The 23,711-nt window shown below is 48.3% G+C and overlaps 1 protein-coding gene across 1 annotated transcript; it reads left to right on the top strand.

Moving 5' to 3' along the window:
* Positions 1-1,693: 1,693 nt before the first annotated feature.
* Med16 (mediator complex subunit 16) lies at positions 1,694-23,635 on the top strand. Its single transcript, XM_077705704.1, has 21 exons — positions 1,694-1,983; positions 2,075-2,221; positions 2,298-2,403; positions 2,478-2,570; positions 3,146-3,280; positions 3,988-4,093; positions 5,658-5,741; positions 5,829-5,909; positions 6,012-6,083; positions 6,191-6,294; positions 7,463-7,605; positions 8,867-8,931; positions 9,745-9,873; positions 10,241-10,336; positions 15,101-15,212; positions 15,271-15,607; positions 15,758-15,872; positions 16,239-16,325; positions 16,499-16,564; positions 20,608-20,800; positions 23,432-23,635. Exons 1-21 carry the CDS (start codon positions 1,919-1,921, stop codon positions 23,544-23,546), a joined length of 2,451 nt encoding a protein of 816 aa, XP_077561830.1. The 5' UTR covers positions 1,694-1,918; the 3' UTR covers positions 23,547-23,635.
* Positions 23,636-23,711: the final 76 nt, after the last annotated feature.

Genomic DNA, 23,711 nt, shown 5'->3' with positions numbered 1-23,711 from the left:
TTCTTTGGCATAGGGGAATGGTTAGAATGGTTAGCCGGCATTTCTTTCTGTATTTCCTAACGAGCCCCTCATTTCAAAAACTATATATATATATATATATATATATATATATATATATATATATATATATATATATATATATATACATATATCCTAACATAGAAAATATTTTTTGAGTATAGTATCAGCGAAAGATATTTTCAACGGCGCCGCAGTGACCTCGCACTTTGATTTTTTTTGTTTTTAATTTAAGCTAAATGATCAATGCGGAAACATTTTAGCATCAACCATCACGAAGACACTGCATGCATGCGCTCGGGCAAGCACGTCCCAAAATATTTTTTGTTGAAGCCCGAGCCTGGCCCGGGCCCGAGAAAATGCTTGCTACCTGGCCCGGGCCCTTGCAGTGCACTAATCCACGCAACACACACGATACGTTTTAAAAACTTCACTCAGGTCAGCGAAAAGCATCAACATTCGCAACCGTACGTAGTTCTAAGAAAAGCACCACACGGCACACTTTATCGCGCGATCATTTTAAAAGTGCACAGTTCATTGGAACGCTGGTTGTCCATTAACATAAAATAATTACCGCTTTAGAAATGCACAAGTTCATGAAATGTGCTGCCCACGTCTTGCAGACGTAAGATAATTATGAACAGTTAGGAACTCAACAAATAAAAGCAGGGTAAAACAAATCGCAAATATAAAACATTTCTAGCAATCACATAAATCTATTAGGGGTGCAGTCCCACCCCACAATAGAGGCATTTTTTTTACCTGAACTGGCTGCACTGGTGCAAGCAGTGCAGCATATGTTCATTTTTTTTTACTAATTGATATCCTCAGTAGCACTCTGCACTGTTCTGCACGACACTGCACTAATCTGCACCAGTTCAGGTAAAAAGAATGCCCCTACTACTGCACAATCCTTTCAAACTGCATGAGCCATGGCACTTCTGCAATTAGAGACCGCCGCACGCATAACACCCTGTCCGTATTACCAATAAAAGACAGAATCAAGAACACTTAAGGATCTGTGCAGTGCCTGCAAGGCTCCTCTTGTAATTACACACAAAAAAGACCATGTGCAGCGGTTAAAAAACGTCAAAACGCAGTGTGAATCACCGAACAGCAGCATAGCGGCACGTCGATCAACGCGCGCCGCTTTGGGATCTCCTCGGGCGGGGCTCACCAGCGCCACGCGCGGCGGTTAACACGTTTGGCTTCAAGGGCGCCGTAAGGAGCAGCCGCCGCTCTTTCCACTACCCAAGTCTACTCTCACTACCCAAGTCTACACCTTACTACCGCGGAACGCTTTTTTCTTCCTCCATGGCTTTTCTTTCCTCCATGGCCTAGAATATACTAGGCACATGACTAGGCATTATACGCCATTATATTCTAGGCACTATAATGGCGGAACGAGTTTTCTGCCCAAGGCAAGATGGCGGCCGTCGGCGTCAGTTTTCGAGCACCATCTCCACTCCAGAAGTTCTATACAACCTCCTTGGGGTCATAGAGTTTCTTAATATAAGAAACTCTATGCTTGGGGTCATGGAGGAAAATTTCCTCCATGCTTGGGGTAGAGATATCTCCATAAGATATCTCACTTGCCCGTCGCAAAGGGTAAAATCAGTAAAACCACACCATCATCATTATCAGCAGCATCTATGTTTGTTATCCATGCAACATTGTCATTTCTCTATGTATCATCAGTATCATAGACTCATAGAGTTTCATACAATATTTGTAAGAAACTCTATGCTATGTCCGATCCCGGGTGAGCCGCATTGAAGTGGTAAATGTAATGTCATTCTCTGGTGTTTAACGACACGTATGTACAGCAGCGGTCTGCGTGAGAGTTTCGCAAACAAACGTCTGATGTGAACTCAAGCCCTTAGCTCAGCTTCAGCTCAAAATGGATCACGTCTACTCGGTGCTGAAGCGGTTTCCTAGCTCTGTGCCCTCAAGTACAACGGAATGGTAAAGATTTTCTGACAATACTGGAACACAGAGTGCGTGCCTGTGTGTTTTTTCCACCTTGATTACGAATGCGTGTTTTTGCTCCTTATAGGCTGACGGAGAGCAGGACTGTGTGCTCGATCTCGAGCCACAACACCCTGGCGTTCACATCTTCGTCAGATGTTCAAGAGCCTGTCGGAAAAATCACTTGCTTTCACGTTTTCGTCGTCGACCTAAACATGCCTTGGGATGCGTACAAGTAAGTCATCACAGTCGTTACTTGGAAACTAAGCAGAAATACTCCTTCCGCGTGTTATTTTCCCGATTATGTGTAGAGTTATGACGCACTCTGAAGAAATCACCTGCGTGGAATGGGACGTGGGGGCTTCAAAACTGCTCATCACGGATGCCGTCGGCCAAATACAGTTGTGGTCTATGAAGGTACGCCACTGCATCTCCGCGTGTAATGGTGCCTGGTGCGATGCTTGAGTAACCGTCGTGTGCTCTCCTTCCAGAACTACTTGCTGAACGACTGGGCGATGGTCGCATCTGCTTCATTCCCAGGGGAATATATTCTCACGGGTGCCTGGTTCCACAACGGAAACAAGGTTAGACTCGAAACATTCCCGTGTCTTTTCTTTTTTCTGCTGCAGCTCTGAAAAAGCCGTGCTGTGTGCTTTGTTTTGTGTACAGTCATGAGCAGCAAAAGCTTAGGGGCCATATTACTGTCTGCGCAGAGCAAACAACAATGTAGGACCAGAAATCTTGGAACGAGCACTGGACTTGCATTGATTTTTACTCTGCAGACGCAGGGGCTATGGTGGTGTTCTTTCAGGGAAAATCCAAGACTGCAACGCATGCCAGATGAGAAGAAACACTGAAAAAAGAACAAGTATAGATGAATAAACTAAAGCACCGTGCACATGTCACGGTACTGTTTAGAAGGCGAGGTTGTTTTTTGGCCAGTGCAAGTGAGGTGTGCTGATGCATTTTCACATTCACTGTGGGGGCATGCACAACCTCATGATGGTGAAATTTATTTGCCATGTTAAAAATGCGTTTCAGAATGCTTTTAATTATGGTGTACTCATGCTATGTTGCACACTTTTGTGCTGGGTTTAAGTACAAAATGTCTTCACCAGGCTCTTTGACGAGTCAGATTACAGGAGTTCTTCTCTTTCAGATTGGACTGAACATGGAGAAGAAAGACAGTGCAATGTATCTCGAAAAGTACGTGCATGTACGATTTGGTCCTTCAGTTCGTCAAGTTGGTGGAAAGCCAAGCGAAGGTTGCATTGCTGTGACTAGTTCAGGCATGGTAAGGCTTTGGGAATGCTTTTTCTTGCGTGCGTGTGTTCACTTTGTACACTCAACCCAGTAATGGACCTTAATTAATCATCTTTCAATATTGACTTTTGGAATGGAAGCTATTCTAAGTGCTAATGTGCATGCTTGGCACCTTACATATATGATCTAGATAACACTTACTATTTTGTGTACTTACCATTTAATTTGTCAAGAGTAAAACGTTACAGAATGCCCAGTTATATATTTTCTTGATTCTTTTATGTCTGTCTGTTGCGATAAATGTTCGTCTCTAATCTTATTTTACAGCGAATTATAGGACTAATTTGAGTCAACTTTTAATTTTTTCTATTGCCTTATATGGCCACACACTGTGGTGGTTGATTCAAATTGTGCTGTAACCCGCCGTGGTGGCTCAGTGGCTAAGGCGTTGCGCTGCTGAGCACGAGGTCGCGGGTTCGATTCCCGGCCGCGGTGGCCGCTTTTCTGATGGAGGCGAAAAGCAAAAACGCCCGTGTGTACGAGATTTCGAAGCACGTTAAAGATCCCCAGGCGGTCAAAATTAATCCGGAGCCCTCCACTACGGCGCCTCATCGCCTGCATTGCGTCGGCACGTTAAACCCTACAATCAATCAATCAAATCAAATTATGCTGTAAAAACTCTGAATAAATTTGTTGCTACATGCATGCTGTTCATAAGCCACATTTTTTGCCATGCAGGTGTGTGTGGTGATATTAAACTCTGACGAAACAGTGATCACTGGAACAGAAATACTGGGCCAGTACAGGAGCAGACTCAAGGTGGTGGACCTTTGCTACGGCAAAAGTGAGTGCCTGGGCCTTGCGTGTTGCCCCTGCGGTACTCGGCACTGCATAACTTCCCCGATAGTGTTTCTGGTAGCCTGCATGCTGAGCGTGTTCGTGTCCGCAGCTGGGACTGAACTGTGCTAGTTTCAGACATTTCATTTGCGTGCCCCTGCTTTAGGGGCGAAGCTCCTTAGGGCGTGGGTCTGTCCATCCTCGACGTATGTATGTAGCCACCTCTAGTTTACTTCTTGGATTGTTTACTAGATGGCGTGGCTACCTCTAGTTTAGTTCTTGGATTGTTTACTAGATGGCGGTACTTGTATATGATGAAAAGATGCGCTTGGATTGTTGACTAGATGGCGTGGCTACCTCTAGTTTAGTTCTTGGATTGTTTACTAGATGGCGGGGAGCGTTGTAATAAAATCCGTTCGCTGTTGGCGCGCGCTCGGAGTCGCCCGATGGATAAGGCTGCAGATGTGCGAGCCCGCGAGGCAGAAGCGCTCCGTGAAGCTGCGCGACGCCGCCGCCAAGATCCTGCCGTACGAGAGCGGGAGGCCGAAGCGTGTCGTCTGGCTGCGCGACGACGCCGCCAAGATCCCAGCGTTCGAGAACGAGAGGCCCAAGCGTCACGGCAACGGCGCGAGGACCCTGCCGTACGCGAAGTGGCACGGCTGCGGCGCGAAGAGGATCTCCAAAACGTCAGAGAACGGGAAGCGGCGAGAAAGCGCGCGTATCGGCAGGCAGACCCCGATGCAGTGAGAGCTCGTGAGGCGTCTGCAAAACGCATCAGGCGAGCACAGCCCCAAGGTGCCGACGCGCGGTTTAAGCGAGACTTTCTAGACGTTACTTACGTTCGGACACAGATGTAGTGGGTGAACTTTCACTGAAGAGTCACGGTTTTACCGATTATTTCCCCTCAGGAGCTTCGCCCACTCATCATCATTCACCCCGTGGATATGCTGTGAATTTTTTTTGTCTAGGTGGACGTACTGCCCATCATGCGAAGCGTTCAATTTTTAAAGTTGTGTTTGCAATCACTGTAAATTTCAAGATATTGCTTGGTGATCCTTTCTTTCTTTTACAATGGTTCTGTACATGCAAGGTTAGGTCTTTCAACTCAAAGCTAAAAAAGAGAATACCAGTAAAAGTGGGCTGTGGCAATTTTACAATAATTTTGTTCTAACCAACAATGGTCAGTGCTCGACAATATAGTAAACCACAGCTAAATGATAAATTGATAAATAGTATGCATGGCCTATATTGCACAATCCGAACACCAGTATTTGTGAACTTTTTGTTTCTACAGAAATTTCCCATGTGGATACTCTGGTCAGTTTGTGGGCCGTGCTTGACAAACTACGGCTCAAGCAACGTAGATGGAGCCTTTGTGTCTTTTTTTTTTTGTCCTTGTTTTTGCACTGTTTTTCATAAAGCAAGCAAACAAACAGATTTCATGGTTTACATGGCATCAAGAAAATGCTGATATGAAATACTTAAAAAAGAGTACTTCTTGTTTTTTTTTTTTAATGGAGATAAACCTAGAATGTCTAACATGCGTGCATTTTCCTCCTATGCTGTTTCAGATGGTGATTTCTTAGTTGTGACAAGTGATGGGCTTGTACAGTCATCTGTCCATTGCTATCGTATAGCACTAAAGCTAAATCAAGGTACGCTAATCAAAGTCATAGCACACACTTTGCGAGAAGCATCAAAAATGGACCTGAGTTTGTGCTCTGTTCTTGCTCTGATTGCAGATAAGTGTGTCATCACCTGTCAGCCTTTCTCCAGCTTTTACCTTAACTGCCATATCTCTGCTCAGTCACGTGAGAAGCCGTGTAAGTTGTGCTCATTTGTGAAAGCTTTACTCGTTTGCCCTACCTTCTTATATGTACAGAGTAGTGTAAGTTGGACACACCCATTCTCCCGTTCTTTTGCAGCCCACACTCGTGTGACACACCTGAATTTTGTCCTGCGTGAGGCAGCTGATGCAGTGGCGGTGTCAGTATCAGGTATCAGGGGCTCTGATGTCATGCTGTGCTGGCTCGTTGCGTTATCCACATTGGTCCTCTTGATTTGTTTGCTCGTGGTTGTGACCGGCCTGTGCACCTTTTGCCAGGTTCTGCGGGCAGCACGGTTGAGCTGTGGGAGCTGAGGGAAAAGCCTGTGCGGTTCCACAAGATGTTCCACACCCCTTCGGTGGACACTGCGACCAAGACTGTGGTGAGCAGAGGCATCCTGTCGAGCTGGTGAGGCTGCAGAGTGAAACGCTTTGAGCCAGGCCGTGTTGATAGCGAAGCCAGCGACGTCTGCTGATGCCGATGGTTGAGATGGGGCCATCCTTATCTACGCCTTGCCCTTGGGGAGGAGGTGCGCCAGATCAGCGAGACGAGCACGTTTTGGCCGGTGGCGCACTCCGCTCCTAGCCAGCACGAAGCTGAGCGGTTGGTCACGCACACCTGACCGCTCACACTCGCGGCCGTTGCAGTGCAGCTATAGTCTAGAGGGCAGCTTGTGTAACTTGTGCGCGCATTCCCCAGACAACATAGGTCAGCCCAGGAATGCGCCTGCATTATCGCACTATCACCACAGCTGTGCTGCCGTTGTGCAACTTGTTGTGCAATCATTGTGCCTATTTTAGCAGAGGGCATCTTGGTGGACTCACCATTTAGAATAAACAAGGCACTGGTTTCCAAATTCTTGCCTAACTTAACTGTGGGTTCTTCGCGTAGCTTGTATGCCAAGCGCCTGCACAATGTAGGTTACTGCAGGGAGCAGCACAGGCGAGCAGAGGCACAAAGTGTGTAGTGAATTGTGTGACATTTGCTACATGATAAAGAAGCATCAGATGGGGATACCGTGCAGGAGCGGTGGGGACTGCCCAAGGGTGCATGAGGGAGATGAGCAGCTGCAGTGTGGGTGGGGCGTGTGCAGCCCTTTTTAACATTTATCACGGAAGATGCTTTTTTTATGTAAGGCTACATTGAGCCAAGACGTAACATGGAAACAATGGGGTACCATTACTTCCCCTCCTGTAGACAGCGATGGGTAATAGGAGGGATGAAGCTGCCTGTCGCGCTGTGAGCCCTGTGTTACACAGAGAGCCTTCAGGCGTGCGCAGCTGAGTTGCTTTTAATTGAGTGACGGTCTGAGGTGGCACGCAAAAAGCCACTGCAGGCAGCCGTGCTTGCTCTTGGTGCTGTCATCACTTCCATAGAAATCCATTACAATTGCCTCACGTTAGCTGCCTCGAAAGATCCTTAGTAATGCTTTTGTATAACCGGCATGATTGTGTTGGAAAACATATCAACAGAGCGTGCCTGTGGTGCTTGCCCTTGTGTTTACTTTGGCGGCAAGCAACTTCTCACGTGTGGGGGGTGGGCGGATGCAGGGGTGGCAGCACCACGCGTCCACCTCGTACAGCTCCCCCGTCATGGCCCTGTGCACCCCGAGGCTCTCCATCTACGACATGAGCCCGCCTCCCTCGTACATCATTGCCGCCTACAAGGACAATGTCATCAAGTGCTTCTCCAGGTTGGCCTTGCTCCCTCCGCACAGGCGTCTGTGCAAGTCCGTGTTCGGGCAGCTGTGTGTTTCAAAATACAGTGCTTCACGTTTACACTCATCATAGAACCGCCCACAAAAATAGTGCACGACGAGAAATACTATTGTATGGAGACAGGATGTCTTACCTTTTGAACAACTTCTTTGCTTGAACTTTTTTTGTAGTGAAGGAATTTAGTTATTGATTTTATTGTTGAACATCAATCATAATGAAGAGCTTACTCGAAGCTAACTGTGCAACTGCAGTGCTTTTCTATTTATATTGCTAAACACCACACAAAACTTTCTTTTGGTATTGAAGGTGTTTTTTTACATGTGTCCTTTTTTGCTTAGGAAGTGGCCAGGTCTAGGCATGTGTAAGTGATCACTACAGAAAGCTGTGTCAACTGGTGTTGAGAGAAAATTGTGCTTTCGAACAGGCGGTGTTCAGTGAGGTGTGATCCACCGTATCTCTGTGCTGCATCTTTTTTTGCACATGTGAAAGTGTACATTTAAAGGTGTCTTTCACATGCATGACAGCAAAACATGTGGGCTCTTCTCTTTTGCAAGCTTAGGGGCAACTGTCCTCACTTTGTCCTATTGTGCCGGTATCATTAGAGGAATACTGCACTGACGTTCCAGTTCTAAGACTGGTGGGGTTCACGATGCCAAAATGCCTGCCTGCCATCATGGGCACCGTAAGTCCCTCAAAACCATTCTTAGATCATTGTTATTGCCTCAGTTTCGAAAGGCTTGGAACGGTGGCCGAGTTGCTCGGTGACACCAACCACGCCTGGGGCAGAAGCTCCTAGCTGGTCGAGCGCAGTGGTACACCTCTTCACTCTCAGAGGTGTGCTTATGAGTGGAAAACAAAACTGGCAGGCTGTGCACGGCGAACGTAACCACACACGGTGAACGTCTTGGTGGGCCTGGTGGCCCTCCTCTAGGCTGCTTCAAACCTGCTGAATGTGGTGGGACGCAGGGAAGGTGGCCCTGGAAGCCAACAACAGAGCTGGCAGCTTGCTTGGGTGGAAGGGAGCCTCATTGGGCCCCCTATGCCTGCTCCTCTACTCTCAGGGGCTGGTGCCACGAATGGCGGCTGCGATTAATGGTCGGCAGGACGTTGGCTAGTTTTAATTTGTGCGTTATGGTTTATGGACCAGCAGTGCCTCATAAGGGAAAAAAATATAAAAGCAAATTTGTTGTTGGCATTCTTTGAATGTTTCCTTCATTGCTTTTTTTTTTTCTCCAGAGAATATTTGAACTACCTGTGCTGCATCAACATCAATGCTGCATCCCATAGACGAGACGATCATGGTATGTTGTGGCTTGCATGTGTAATATTAAGGTTGCATGGGCAGTATTAAAGTTCTTGGCGACATGTAGTTATAATTAAGAATGTCAGTTCGAAAAACGGGAACTTGTCAGGAATGAAGCAGTTGTGATGGTGTCTGTACAGCAGGCACGACATACTGCGCAAAAGGCTTGTGCTCCAGAACGCAGCTTTTCCTATCCTCCGCACCTCACCAACGCATCATGTAAAGAAGAAACGGAAGGGGGCAGGGGCCAGATTGTTTTCGGCCGAGCTGTTGGTCCGGAGAAGCAGTGGCAGCTAAGGTGGCAGGCATGCACCCCGAGGGAGCTTGTTGGCGCCTGGACCGTAAGGAACAGGGGATGTTAGGGTCCCCACAAAGCTCGGAGTGGGTCAGGACGGTCGGCCCTTGCGTGTTTGTGCTTTGTTGGCGAGGTCACGGTGCATATGCAAGGTAACAGAGGTAATAGTGCTTACTGGGGGGTGAAGGGAAGAAAAAAAGAAGTTACGTCCCTATGACGCAAGTGAAATGACTATGGCCACGTGCACACAGTTCGTAAGTTCCGCTTAATTTTATACAGTATTTACGTAAGGTTCTCAAACCTCAGAGGGGAAGAAATAGCAAAAGGAAAGGGTAGGAATAACAGAATAAAAGTTTTTTCAATTTTACACGCTAAAAACACAATGTAGGAAATTGTTCTTTCCTAAGCTTGTGACAGCAAGTAGTTGAAAACACTAGTGGGGGCACTTTTGCCAGAGCTGCGCAAAGGAACAAAAGCAGGCTGATGAAAAGGCCAGGAACTTGCACTCTGTGGCAGGCATCAAGTACCAGCACCTGGGCGCCACGGTGTCGCACATGCAGCTGAGCTGGACCAGCGGAGCCCTGGTGGCCATCGACTCCCTCTCGCAGCTCTTCCTCTTCCGGCTGGCACCCGTCACCGAGCCCAGTGAGTTGCCTCGTTGTGTGTGTGTGCGTGCCGCCTCTCGAGGAGCACTGCCGGGAGGTGAAATCTCACCTGGTGCCCAGTCAGTGATGGCTAATTCTTCATCTGTCTGAGGACTACTACACTGCTGTGCTGTGCATGCAGGTGAGGGTTAAGTAGGGTGAAAACAAACGACAGGCTTATGGAGGGAACAGTGCTTAGTGTTGTGCTTGTTACCAGTTCATGACTCAACCAGACCTCAGAATATCTATGCATTCCTGCCTGCTCGTGGGAATGATGAGTGGTGAAAAAACGGTCCATGCCACAGCGTTGCAAGGCTCCCGATGGGGCGCAGACTCGCATTTGGCTCAGCTCCACCTGTCTGCTGCAGGCATTCCCGTCAGCCCCAGCTACACCCTGACCCTGCTCGAGCACTGCCTGATGACGGGCACCGACTGGTGGGATGTCCTGCTCAGCCTGCGGCCAGGTGGGAGCATGCCCCCGCAGGGGTTCCGCGGCCTGGGCACTGTCCCCGTTGCACAGCTCGGGAAGCCGGAAATGCATCCACTGCACCGTGGCTTCCCACGTATTTTTCTAAAATTTTCACAAGGTGTGGCTTAAATGAACATTCTCTAGGTGTCAGCGTAAATTTTACTATGGAGGGCAAAAAAATGCTCCACCAATTTTGCCTCATCTTTGAGCCCTCCTTGCAATGAGCCCAAGAGTGCAGGTTTGATCCCGTCCGCAGTGGCTGCTTTTCTGATGGAGGTGGAAAGTGCAAACGTTCGTGTATCGAGATTTTGGCGCACGTTAAAGTTCCCCAGGTGGTCAAAATTAATTTGGAGCCCTCCACTTCAGTGCTGATCAGAGCCCAGGTGTTGCTTAGCGCATTGAATCACACAATTAATTTGTCAGTCAGTGTTCTGGGACCTGAAAAAAAAAAAAAAAAGACAATGTAAAGTATTTTATTTCGTGCAATCTCAACTCGTAATTTAACGCGTTGGTGAGAAGTTCTGTGCAAAGTCTTGACACTGCACATTCTAAAGCGAAGCTTTCTTGGTCTCGCTAATAACTGTGTCGTGACTGAAACCCGCTGCAGGAAAGCCAACTTTACAGAGTGGGAGGGCACACGATGATGGTGGTGAAACGAAGAATACGCCTCCCGTGGTCGAAATCGAACCTGGCTCCCTCGTGCTGTGAAGCCGATGTCTGTCCGATTGCGCCGTCATTGCATTCGGGTCGCTCAGCATTTCGTTTGGGCGTTGCGTGGGCGTTGGCTTTTGACTTTGGCCGAATTAATATGTGCCACTTCTTCGTTCAAACAGCCTTTAGCACATTCTCTCTTCAAACAAAGTTGAAATCCCCCCTGTCTCACTACAGCGCTGATTTGGGGGAAGGGGGCACTCGGCTCTTTCGTGAAGCATTCGTGTGCTGTCACCTGTGTTTGGACTTTGACTTGCAGGTTGACTTGCAGGCAGTTTGATGTTTGATTGTTATGCTTGGGCTTTGACTACTCTCAGCCGGTTTGCACTTTGATTGTTGACACTTTGACATTGATGCAGTGACGTTCACTTTGGCACTTCACCATTTGATTTTAACAGCAAAGCTGTTTAGCAAATCGTAATTTTTCGTGTCCGGAGTTAAAAATGCCAAGAAATTGCCGAGCACACGCACATGAGCACGGGCCTCACGGTGATCTCCCGGCAGTTAACAAAACCAAGAAAATGCCTAGCGCTCGTCTGTGCGTGTCTCGCGACGACGTCCCAGCGTCTCTGGCGCATGTTTGTCAAGCCAGGCCTATGTAGATTGGCCAAGATTGGCCAAAAAAAAAAAAAAAAAGAACTCCAGCGTTCGCTGTAATCACGGCAACACTTGCTCGGAACGAGAAAGACATGTCATAGCGTACGCCCCTCCAAAGCGATGTCCAGTGATTACCACTTCAAAAAAAAAAAAAAAAAAGCTCACACTTATACTTGTCAGTGCATGTCTCACACTTATAGCAACAATGATGGAGTAAATGTTGTTGCGGCAGCGAAGAAAAAACAAATCGGCAGCAATCATGGACTTAAACCTTCGTGATGGTCATGAAGGTTGCGTACAGCTTTGCTACCTTCAAGCCTTACACGTCAGTGTGAGCTTCCTTCCTTTTTTGAACACTAGCAAGCTTCGCGCTTCAAACCTTTTCAAACCTGTTTGAATATGCTTATGCAGTAAAACCTCATCAATTTGAACCGCAAGGCTATGTCACCTTATTTCGAAGTAATGTAAGTTCGAACTATTGAAAGTGAAGAATAACAACAGTACGCTGCGATTGGGGACCGTTAGGGCATGTCAACGATGCCTGAAGTCCGTGATTGCAGTGTGGCTTTTGTCTGTGAAGGCGATACCCAGCACTTCTTGCACTAACTAGCAAATGTGGCAGAAGGCCTCCTCTTTGCTTCTTTATTACTGAAGAAGAGACAGGCAGCATTCGATCCGGTCATGGCCGCACTGGTGCTTCGCCCTCCTCCTCCTCGTCACCCCTAGCAACAACAGCTTCTGCGCTTATGACTTGAGATGAGATGCCCTCACCTGTCAGTGCATTACACATTACTGCACTCTCGTCTGCATCGGCACAGTCTGCGAGGAAATAAGTCTTCCAAAATGTCCGCCAGGGGGGTTTTACATTGGTTTCACTCGAGTTTACCTTCTCTCTGTGTTCTTCTTTCAGTCCGAGACGCAGCGCGGCCTCGTAAATACCGTAAAATTTCGAGCGAGCACCCCCATGTAGGCAAGTTCATATCACCGGCAAAAGGGGGAGGGGGCGCTGTCCCGGAACGGCACCAAATTCAAGATGGCAGCGACAAAGATCCCTGCCAAGAAAGAAAAACAAAACAAAACAGAATGCTCATGGACCTAACATTTTGCCAAAGAATGTTAGTCATTGGTCTCAAAACAAGCAAAAGACTCCTCTGAGTCACCCCCCCCCCCCAAAAAAAAAAAACGAATTTGAAGGAATTCATTTGTACGAATGCACGGCGGTAGACCGACACGGGCAAAAGAAAAACCAGAAGTGGTGCGCAGTGATTGGGCTACCAGGCTGCTAACCAGGATTGAGTTGGATTTGATTATAGACTGGCTGTGGCACACCAGCACCAGTGTTGCCTGGGTGCAGTGGATCTCGGGGTGCGGAAAGGGGGGGGGGGGAGTTAACAGTGGATTTAGGGCTTGAACTTGTTGTTCAGTATGTTTTGGTAGGCAGCGTGTGCATTTCTCTGGTCGCGTACTAGGCACCAAGCTGCGCAGTTCGAATTATCCGCCATGGAACCTGTTCGCATTCAAATTAGCGGGCTTTTTAATACACAGGCTTCTATGGAGGCTTGGCCGGAGGAAATTGTAAAGTTCGAATTTTGCATAAATTTGAATTATTTGAAGTTCATATAAAATAGACACTGATGGCAAATAGCAAGTTGGGCTCAGGTCACTTCACTCTGTCGCTTCACAAGTCACTTCACTCAGGCACACTCTACATACCCGGTGCGGGTTGAATTGTCGCTAGTGATAATTCCGACATAGTACCGTATTTGCACGAATTTAGCGCGAGGGTAGATTTTGATGGCATAAAAAAGAAGAAAAATATTATTACTGTTATAATGCGAACTCTTGAGAACACAAAAAAGTGAAAAGAGACCGAAAGTCGACATACATTTTTCGTTTCGATTCGTTCACTCCGAGCCGTCGCGCCGCACACGAGTTGCCGACGTCTTCGGACAGGAGGATTGCCTTCTTCTTAAAGGATGCATCGTACTGAGTCCTCTTCTCCATGTGAGGTCCGTGGGTGCGCGTAACACACGAAACGCGAACGACTCTTGAGACGAGAAGAGGGGGAAAAAAGCACTTCAACAGACGCGGAACAAAGAAATTCGAGTTCCGTATGGCGCGACGCTGACGATGTGCAGAACACGATACACCACCTCACCTCGGCGGCAGCGGTGAGGGGCGACCGGGTGACCTTCGCTCTCGCCCTTTTCCTTATCCCGCTCACGCCTCGCCCTCGCGCTCCTCTTGCGCCATGTTTTTGCATTTTTGCGTGTGCGTCACAAGGGCGACGAGTTCTTTCCAGATTCGGTTTTCCTCCTTTCACTTGGCGCGATGTTCCCGTTTCTCGTTTCCTTCAACTGGGATGGCTTTCTCCACTTTCTGCAGACTCGCGTGCCTCGTGGCTGAACTCGATTCCGAATATAACACGAGGTGCGTTTTGGAGCACGTAATTTCGAAAAACACTCGCGTTATATTCGTGCAAATACGGTAAGCCCAGTCCAACCGTGGGAGCTCGCCATCATGTTTTATCGCGAAACGAACGCGACCACAATGGACACAGCTTCGGCCGCTGGCCTAGATGGAAATCTTCGCTCTGGCAGGCAGCGCTACGTGAGCAGCAAAACACTTGTTCTATCAGACGCAAATTACTGTCCACAGAAGTTGGAAGGCCGACGCTCTACTTGCCGCCATGATGTAAGCAAAGAGATAAGAAGTTGGTGACTACGCCAAATCTGCAATAACCATCGCAACCCCCGCTGGCGTTGCGGCTTGGCAGCTTGCTAATGACGGCACGAGTTGAATTATACGTGTATGTTTATAATTGGTAATGACATGTGTTTCCTTGAGACCTTGTGTGCACGGTTCTCGTTCGGTTGTTCGTCACATGACTCTTGGCACATCCGCTCAGTCGCCGTTTACGTCATCTCTGCTGGGTGGCTGATAGCTTCATTATTGTGTTATTTACGCGATTTTTTTCAAGGTACTGACCCAGAGAGTTTTATATTTGGTTTCTGGGGACGCCAGTCTGTATATTTGGACCAACTTCGGTTTTGACTTCAGTGTCCCTTTGACTAGCTTTCACCGTAGTAATAAATTCTTTCATGTCAATCAAAGACGACACACGACATATACTACGAAGCAACGGCTTTGACGGCTTTGCTCAATAGATCGGGTTTTGTGGTTTTGGGAAGAAACCTTCTTGAATCTGTTAAAGTAGCTCGCTTGTATTTTAAAATTTCTTTTATATGTGTGGTAAAATGGTTTCTGCTGTGACTATCCATCAAGCAGCCGACACAAACAGGGATTGCTGTGGGGTTTACTTGCAAAAGACAACTGAATTGTTTTCCCATGTTTGTGCGGGCAGTTTGGTCTCGAGTTGAGGCAAGCCTTGTTCCTCTGGATGTGCACGGTGTTGCTTTTGCAACACTTGCGCTGTGCCTTTGTGCTGCAGGCGTGATAGAGACCATCTGTGACAAATTGAGCGAAGTGTTCAACAAGCAGCCGCCTGGGATCCAGCAGTGCTTCCTCAGCCGCTTCCTCTCCATCAAGGGGTCCCTGTACAGGTGGGTGCCTTGTGCGAGGGGGGAGCCTTGCCCCAAGGGGTCCCGGGAACCCCTGCAGGTGCCTGAGCAGCGGCCAGGCCAAGGCGGGTGACTGCCACGCGCAGCTCATGCTGCACGCGGTGTCGGCGGTGATGAAGGGCCTGCTTCGGCCGCGGGACCTGTCGAGCCACGAGAAGGGCCCCGCGGAGACCCTGTCGGCCGTGGTGGCCGGCAGCAGCCGCGACCTCATCAGCAACCTGGACAAGGTGCTGCTGCACCTGGAGACCAAGGAGTTCTCGGTGGAGCCCCTGATCCTGCAGTCGCTGCAGCAGCTCACCCAGTGGGTGGCCGACCTGGCGCTGCGACTCATGGCCTCCCTGCCCCAGCAGGTCTACAACCACCTGCGCTTCCCGGGGGTGAGTGGCCTCCTAGGGCTCCTCTCACACTCCATGAGGTTAGCCACTTGTCGGAAATGTATGCCAGCGGTTGCACTTTCGCTCGAGAGGAGGCTCTGCCTCGAAGCATGCTCGGCTCACCTCTAGAGGTGCACCTTTGTGGGTGCGCAGGGTGGCCTCATCTCGGACGCCAAGTCGCTGAACATGCTGCGCGAGCTGCTGGTCATCTTCCGCATGTGGGGCTTCATCAGCGAGACCTGCCTGCCAGCCTACACCAAGATGACAGGTGGCCTTGGGGGCCCAGCCTCTTGCCCTTTGCGTCGGGGCCCTTTCAGTTGCCAACCCTGGACACGCTGCAGGCTGCCAAGGACACGCGGGTTGTTCGGTTTTACAAGGCCTGCTTCACAGATTTCCCAAATTAACGAGCAAGTTCCCATTCACTTTCACAGTTCCACATAACAATTAACGCATTGTTGATTTTGCAATGGTCCCGATGTAATGGAATAATCCGTGGGTGACGTGGTTCAGCGGTGTACATTCCCCTTTCAGTTAGTCTTTGGGTGGCCTGAAGGCTGTCCAGGATTGGCACACTGAGGAAGGCCATTGCTCATTGAAAAGCTGTTTGTGATTGCCCTGTGCGACTCTCCCGTAGACAACCTGGACGTGCTGTCGCTGCTATTTAAGCTCCTCACCAAGACCCTTCTCAACCACGGCTCTGAGCCTGACGAGACACTTTTGGGTGAGCATTGCTGGGCAGGAATACTACTGCATGAAGCCAATCATGGCACATAGTGATGAGCTGGTATTCTGCAAGAGGGTAAATTTTCATGGTTCTTTCTCTCAGAGATCCTCAACATAACGAGCATTCCGAAGTTGGTTTGAGTGGTGCTAACTGTGCTCTGCTCATTTCAGATGAGTGTTGCCTCCTCCCAAGCCAGATACTCATACCATCTATTGATCTTGGAAACCACACAGAAGGCAAGTGCCTCGCTTATAACGTACAAGAAAAATGCGGCTGTTTTGACAAAGAATAGCTGGAAGACATTTTAGTATACTACAGTCTACGCTCATTGCTGCGGATCCGGAAACAACGGACTTCCAGTTACAGCAGACCATTCCTGTTGGTTTGTTTGGTCCCCACACATTTTAAATGGAGTTCACTCCTCTCATAACGGACCCAGATAGACTACAACAGACTAAATTTTAGGCAAAAATTGTTTTGACTGAAGGCACCCGATATGCCTTTTCATTGTTTAGTTTGGCAAGAAAACTGCTATGTCTAGCAACATTGTTTGCAGCCGGGTCATTGGCACGGCCAAGCCTAGCCAGTGACACTTTTTTTTTTTTGCGGCCAGCGGCATGAGCGGCAGGGTAGCTGATTTCACTGTTGGATAAATTAAGCATAATTAAAGCTGTCAAACATGGGGGAAAAACAGGCCGACATCACCAGAAGTACAGGCCTGACTAAGCCGACGGTCTGCTCGACTGTCAAGAACAAGGCCGCTGCTGATAAACGCGACTCTGGTGAAATGGAGCAACAGTGCTATCGAATACGCAAAGTCGTCCTTCCGGAGTCGATTCTGCCCTCGTCAGTTTTCTTTTTTTTTAAATGTAATAAAGAACTTGGGTTCAGTGAAGTTCGTTCTTTATTATTCCCGCGCATGCATCGTCCCCGTTCTGTTCGGTGAAAAAGGTAAGGATTGCCTTAAGGGGGGACACCCCTCTTAAAACTATTTCTTTTAATTTTAAAGTAAACTCTGTGAAACTTGTCAGTCTTGCTGCTTTCCCCCCACTGATTTCAAATATGGCATTATTTTTTTAGTTGGTCAATTAGGTCCTGAGATAATTAGTGGTAATTAACCATTTTTGGAGGAACAATAGACAAAACTGTGTTGGTCAGAAAACTGTAATCTTTACATTTTCCAACACTATGAACCCTGGTGAGTGCAATAAGACAATCAGTTTTTTTATTCATCGCTTGGAACTGATTTTACCGCTCATTAAACTTTAGTGTTTGAAGTTGGCACTCAAAATGGCTCCTTGCCAGTGTTGCCACCAAGGTTTAACGAGCTGTAAAATTAGTTTCAAGCGACGCATCAAAAAACTAATTGTCTTATTGCACTCACCAGTGTTCATAGTATTAGAAAATGTAAACATTACAGTTTTCTTACCAACACAGTTTTGTCTATTGTTCCTCCAAAAATGGTTAATTACCTCTAATTATCTCGGGACTTAATTGACCAACAAAAAAAATAATGCCATATTTGAAATCAGTGGAGGAAAAGCAGCAAGACTGACAAGTTTCACAGAGTTTACTTAAAAATTAAAAAAGTTTTTTTAAGAGCAGTGTCCCCCCTTAAGTAGGGGGGTTGGTTCCCCATACATTGTGTGCAATCTTCCGGTGGCTGTGCGCAGTCCAACTGGTCTAACTTTCGATTTCCCAGCTGTCCATCAGTATATTTCGTATCAGCTGTTTCAATGACCAGACTAAAATCATTAAAAAAAATGTGGCAGCTGCCTTGGGGGAACATCAGGCAGCGATCCGATTTGTTGGACGAACGGTTTCGGGGTATTCTTCCTCGTCATGGTGGGATTTAGAAGAGCTTAGCTAATTCTGATGACTTGACCGCATGCGCTAGGCCTTTTCCAAGTGCCGGTGCTAAGCTTTGGAAACGGTCTTTAGGCGATTCTTTGTCCTCGCGCGAACACTGTGCAGGGGTGCTGCAGGCTTGTAGAAAGAACGAAGTGTCTACAGTATCATGCAATACCGGTCAAATTACCACTTTTGTGCTCATGTACCACCCTCCCCGTCCGGTAGGATATTGCATACTCTGGCTACAGCGGACGCTTTTTTCCGGATTAAGAGGGTCCATTGTAACGGACATCATGTTTCAGGCAACAAGCACAGCTGACATATCAGGGAAACAAGCAGAGTTCTTTAAAATGTTACAAGAAAGTTCGTGCAGGTGTCACGCAGAAGAGCATTTTCACTGGGCCATTTTTTCAAGTGCAGCTTTAGTGTCTTCACGGATGCCGTTGTTTGCTAATACGTCTTGCAGGAAAGCCAATTTCTTCTGATGAAGCTCATGAATGATAGGTGGATGAAGGGAAAGAAAAAAATACTTCCTGTGGCCGGAATCGAGCCTGGGTTCCTCGCGTTATGAAGCTGGCATCAATCAGATTGCTCCATTTCGACGTGGTAGAAGCGAACGCCAAGCAGCAGGTACCAATTCGCACCATGCACCCGAAACCCAAACTTTAGGCCTACGGATTGCAGACCTGAGAGTTTCCGTGGGTATTCTAGACAAGTGGTGCGTACCTCCGGAGTAGGACATACTCGCAATATGGGATTGGCTAACCAAAGAATGCGTCACGAGAAAGCTTCGCATTCCACCATCGTTGTCATTAGACAGAGGGGTGCAAGATTTTATGTAGTGCAGGGCTACAAATTAAATCAGACCAGCCAGCAATGTTTAGCGTATGAAAAAAATGTCGAGAACAGAAGTGTTTTGTTTTTCGCCTCCAACAGGGAAATGGCTGCGGTGGCTGGGATAGAAGCCGCGTCCTTGGGGAAACTCAGTTCCGACAACTACCGTTGAACCTCACTATGTCGTACCTGTTTACATCAAATTATTTTGTATATCGAACTATTTTTGGTCACGAGATATCTGCAGTGAGAATATGTTGCAAAAATGACACCTATATCGAACAAAAATACCATGACCGCCCAGTATCTCAAACGCCAAATGCCGCAGAAGTGGCCCCCAAAGTTGGCTTTCCCTCGCGGCAGGCGAGAAATTCCGTCGCCCACCCATAAAAGTGGTTTAGCCAACACCACCTAGTAATCTAGATGGTGTTGGTTTAGCCTGGCTCACAGACAATGGGCAGCTGTTTCCCCTTTCCCCTTGCTCTTTCTATTGTGACTGCGCCGTTGCATGGTGTAGAGCAAGCTGTTGACACCCCCATGCAAAAAATGATCCTGGCCCGGCCGCTGTGCTTTTTTTTTTTTTTTCTCCGTTGGGTTTGTGTTGCTCGCACTTCGTGGGCTTTCTTCCAAAGTGTAGCTGTGGTGGTCAGCGCTAGTGTCGCTAAATAAAGTCTTATTTGAAGGCTCTAGCCTAGCGCAAAGCGGCAGAATTGGCCTTTCATCGTGAAGCTGGCATTCTTCAGGGGGGACATGGCTCTTAAAACTATTTCTTTTAATTTTCAAGTAAACTCTGTGAAACTTGTCAGACTTGCTGCTTTTCCCCCACTGATTTCAAATATGGCATTATTTTTTTAGTTGGCCTATTAGTTCCCAAGATAATTGGAGGTAATTAACCATTTTTGGGGGAACAATAGACAAAACCGTGTTGGTCATAAAACGGTAATCTTTACATTTTCCAACACTATGAACCGTGGTGAGTGCAATAAGACAATCAGTTTTTTGATGCACCGTGTGGAACTAATTTTACACCTCATTAAACTTCAGTGTTCGAAATGGGCACTCAAAATGGTGCCTTGCCAGTGTTGCCACCAAGGTATAATGAGCTGTAAAATTAGTTCCAAGCGATGCATCAAAAAACTGACTCACCACGGTTCATAGTGTTGGAAAATGTAAAGATTACCGTTTTATGACCAACACGGTTTTGTCTATTGTTCCCCCAAAAATGGTTAATTACCTCCAATTATCTCGGGAACTAACTGGCCAACTAAAAAAATAATGCCATATTTGAAATCAGTGGGGGAAAAGCAGCAAGTCTGACAAGTTTCACAGAGTTAACTTAAAAATTAAAAAAGTTTTTTCAAGAGCAGTGTCCCCCCTTAAAGGGACACGGAAGTGATTTGTAAACATTGCGGGATGATCTGTAAACACTGCCCCAGGCCTCCCCCCCCATCAAGCGAATGACGGGAGGGAGGCCTGGGGCCCCAGTCAGCTGAGAAGCGAGGAGCCCTCTGCAAGCTGGGAAAGGACCACACCACGTTGTCCCCTCTGGAAGGTGGGCGAGAGTGGTGCTGATGTGCGTGTGCCCTGGCCGCAGGTGTGGCCAGCCCCGCGCTGTTCCTCAACTCGCTGCCCATGCAGTTTGAGTTCGGCATCCCCCCGGACTTCCTGCACGTGCCCTCCAAGCTGCAGCCCCCTGTGGAGGGCTCGGTGGCCCTGCCGGGGAAGATGGACATTGTCCGCCACATCAGCCTGGGCACCAACCCGGCCGCCGCCCGCCACTGCACCAGGCACGTGGCCCCTGTGCCCTCCTCCGTTTCTCCACTTTGGCCGTCTCTTCTTGGTGGTGTGCACGTTCCCCACGGGCATTGCTTGGCGCTGCTCGTACCTGTGCTCGCTACCCTGCTGCGCCAGGTGGCTGTGCTGTATTATGTCAGGGCAGCAGTAGTTAATAGTAAATTTGTAAATAATAAATACAAAAGGCAGCCAGTAAGAAAACCAATAGCACATGAGGGAAGTGTATCTCAGGGCACGTTGATTTTCTTCTCATTGTTAGGGCTATCAATCATCACTATATCCATGTGGAATGAGAGAGAGAGAGAAATCACTTTATTTCCCAAGCAAATTGGCTAGGAACGCGTCGCGACCGTGGCGGCCCGGTCAACGAGGAGTAGTCGCACCCCCGGTTGCGAGCTGCCCAGCGCGTCCTCCCACTGCTCGACGCTGGAGATGGCGGGGAGTGGGTTAATAGGACAGGCCCACATGGTGTACGAGAAATCACTGTTGCTGTGACCAGGTAGTTTGACCGCATCTGCAGGGAAACTGTCGTCACTCTTGTGTGCCATCGCGGCTCTGTAGTTTCGCAGTCATTGTTCTCAATTGTGTGTGTTCCTGTGCTAATAGCTGGGAGCCAGCACTGTTAACAGTGTGTGCCTCTGTAGTTGCTTTCATGGCCCTCATTTCACACCTAGGGCCGTCTTTTTTTCCCGAGAGGAGTTTGAGACTCTCTGGATATGGTGAGCTTTCGGGCATCAGTATTTTCGGGTGGTAGGTGATGTATCGAGACATCCCTCTGATATTAGAACAAAAACTGGGGTCGGGGATCCCTTAATGAAGTGCGACTGCTTCAGGTTTTACAGTTTCTTTCAACAGCAGAGCTGTTGTACAAGTTGTAAGTTTGTCATTGCAGGAAAAAAAAAAAACAAGAAAACTCCAAGCACTCATGAGTGCATGTCTCGCGGCGACTGCTGAGCATCCTGGCATGTGCAGTGGGTTTAACCAAAAACGGGCAAAAACCCCGAGGGGCGAGAAAATGGCGAGTGCTTGTGAGCGCCTCGCGGCGACTGCCAAGTCCCTGGCTCGTGCAGCGGCTTTTGCACACAAAAAAAACTCTCCAGTGTTAAAGCTAACGATGAAAAGACACCTTGCTTGGGAGAAGTCACTCTCGAAGCCATTATGGATAATTGGAGACATGGCTACGAATGTGCCACTCCTTTCCAAGATGACTTGCAGATCTCGCCACCGCTGCCTTGAGTCGATGACGAAGAGCTGGCGGAAGTCTACAAAGCTGAGGATGACTTTGCATCCACCACTTGCCGTGAAGAAGTCAACGATGACAATGTTAACTAGCACCGCAACTAGGCAAACAGTGATTCTGAAACTTGACTATGTATGTGCTGGCAGTGCTCACCTGCAGCAGCTTCGCCATTCAAGTCTTGTGCCTGAGTGCAAGCTTCTCTGATCTATCCTTTTCTTTCCTTTTTTTTTTTTCAAGAAACCTTCAAGAAATGTAATTTAGTCCACTTTATTTGTGAATTTATGTCAGAGGAAAGCTTAAAAAGTTAAGGCTTCCCATTAAAAATGGCCGTAATTATGTGCCAACATTTTAATGTGGAAGCATCGATATTTCGGGATGGGAGGGGGGAGGGAAACGGCATCTGGCAGTGGGCCATTTGCTGCCGAGCACACACTGTGCCTGAGAAGTAAAAATAAAACATGAAGAAAAGGGGCTTGGTCAAAAAACTGCTGGCAACAGAGCGAGGATAGAGAAAGGCAGGTTTTCAACATGTGCTGTGGGCCTTTCCTGCTCCTGTTTGCCTTCCACGTCTACACCCTTTGACGTCAGCAGCTCCTGCAACCAAATATATGTGGCCAGATTGTGAACGAATTTCACAAATACCAGGCAGTACACCTACGCTTTTGCACCCTCACACATAATCGAGCTTGCATGTCTTTTTTTCTTCTTCTAGTGCGTGGTTCAAAAACCTAATGTAAACTTGCCGTATTGTTGGAACATCTTTGAGCGGCCATGTTTAGTGACCTGCCCAAAATGTGGCATGTGCCTGTAGTGTATCTGTGTGGAAGTGGATGTGTTCAAAAGCAGCAGCATTGTTAGTGCTTTTCTGTTTGTGTGAAGGCCTTGAGTGCTCTCTCTGGGGCGGTGGTGTTGCTGTCGGCTACAGAAAATGGTCGCCGCTGTAAAGAGCCACAGCCACGTTCGAGTTTGTGTGGGAATCGAAGCCAGGTGTTCAGGGTAGCAGCCGAGTGCGGGGGGGGCCTGCAGTGAAACAGGAGAAAGCACACAGGGAGGACGTTACGCGAGCAGGACAGGCGAACCACGCCGGAGCGTGTTCCTGGGGAAGCCGTGCCAACAGGGGCTGCCTGCGCAAGGCCATAAAGGGGCGCCAACAGCAAGGAAGGCTGTAACACGTACCACCAGGCCTTCAAAGCACATAAGCAGACGCAAGTGCCGCGAGGAATTTTGTTGATAGGCTGATTCTATCGTGCCATCATCAACTCCTGCATCACAGTTATGTGCAGCCACAGCAGTATGAAGCCATGAGAGCGTGGCCAAAGACTGCATCCTGACGTGCGGTGGTTGGTGGCCAGTAGTGACGTGGGCGGGCCCTCTCTGGTTGCAGGTGCTTCTCCATGTCGATGGTGCGTCCCGCAGTGAAGGCAGGCACCATTCGAGCCTGGGAACAGCGCTGGGTGCGCTTCTGCCCGTGCGGGGGCCAGTGGAGGCTGGTGGCCTAGCCCCGGATGGCCCCGGTGGTGATCGGCACCCATCGTCTCACTCGCTCATCCCCTGTACATAGTGGCACATTAAAGGGCATACTGCTGAACCCCTGTTCATGCTGCTCTGCAGCTAACCGTATGTCTCTGTGTAGCAGGACATTAGAGGGGGCCAGCCATTAGTCT

The sequence above is a fragment of the Haemaphysalis longicornis genome, unplaced genomic scaffold, assembly GCF_048455015.1.
Source record: "Haemaphysalis longicornis isolate Haplotype H1 unplaced genomic scaffold, Haemaphysalis longicornis Haplotype H1 scaffold_4, whole genome shotgun sequence".
Taxonomy (NCBI): Eukaryota; Metazoa; Arthropoda; class Arachnida; order Ixodida; family Ixodidae; genus Haemaphysalis; species Haemaphysalis longicornis.
This window is presented reverse-complemented; position numbering and strand designations above follow the sequence as displayed.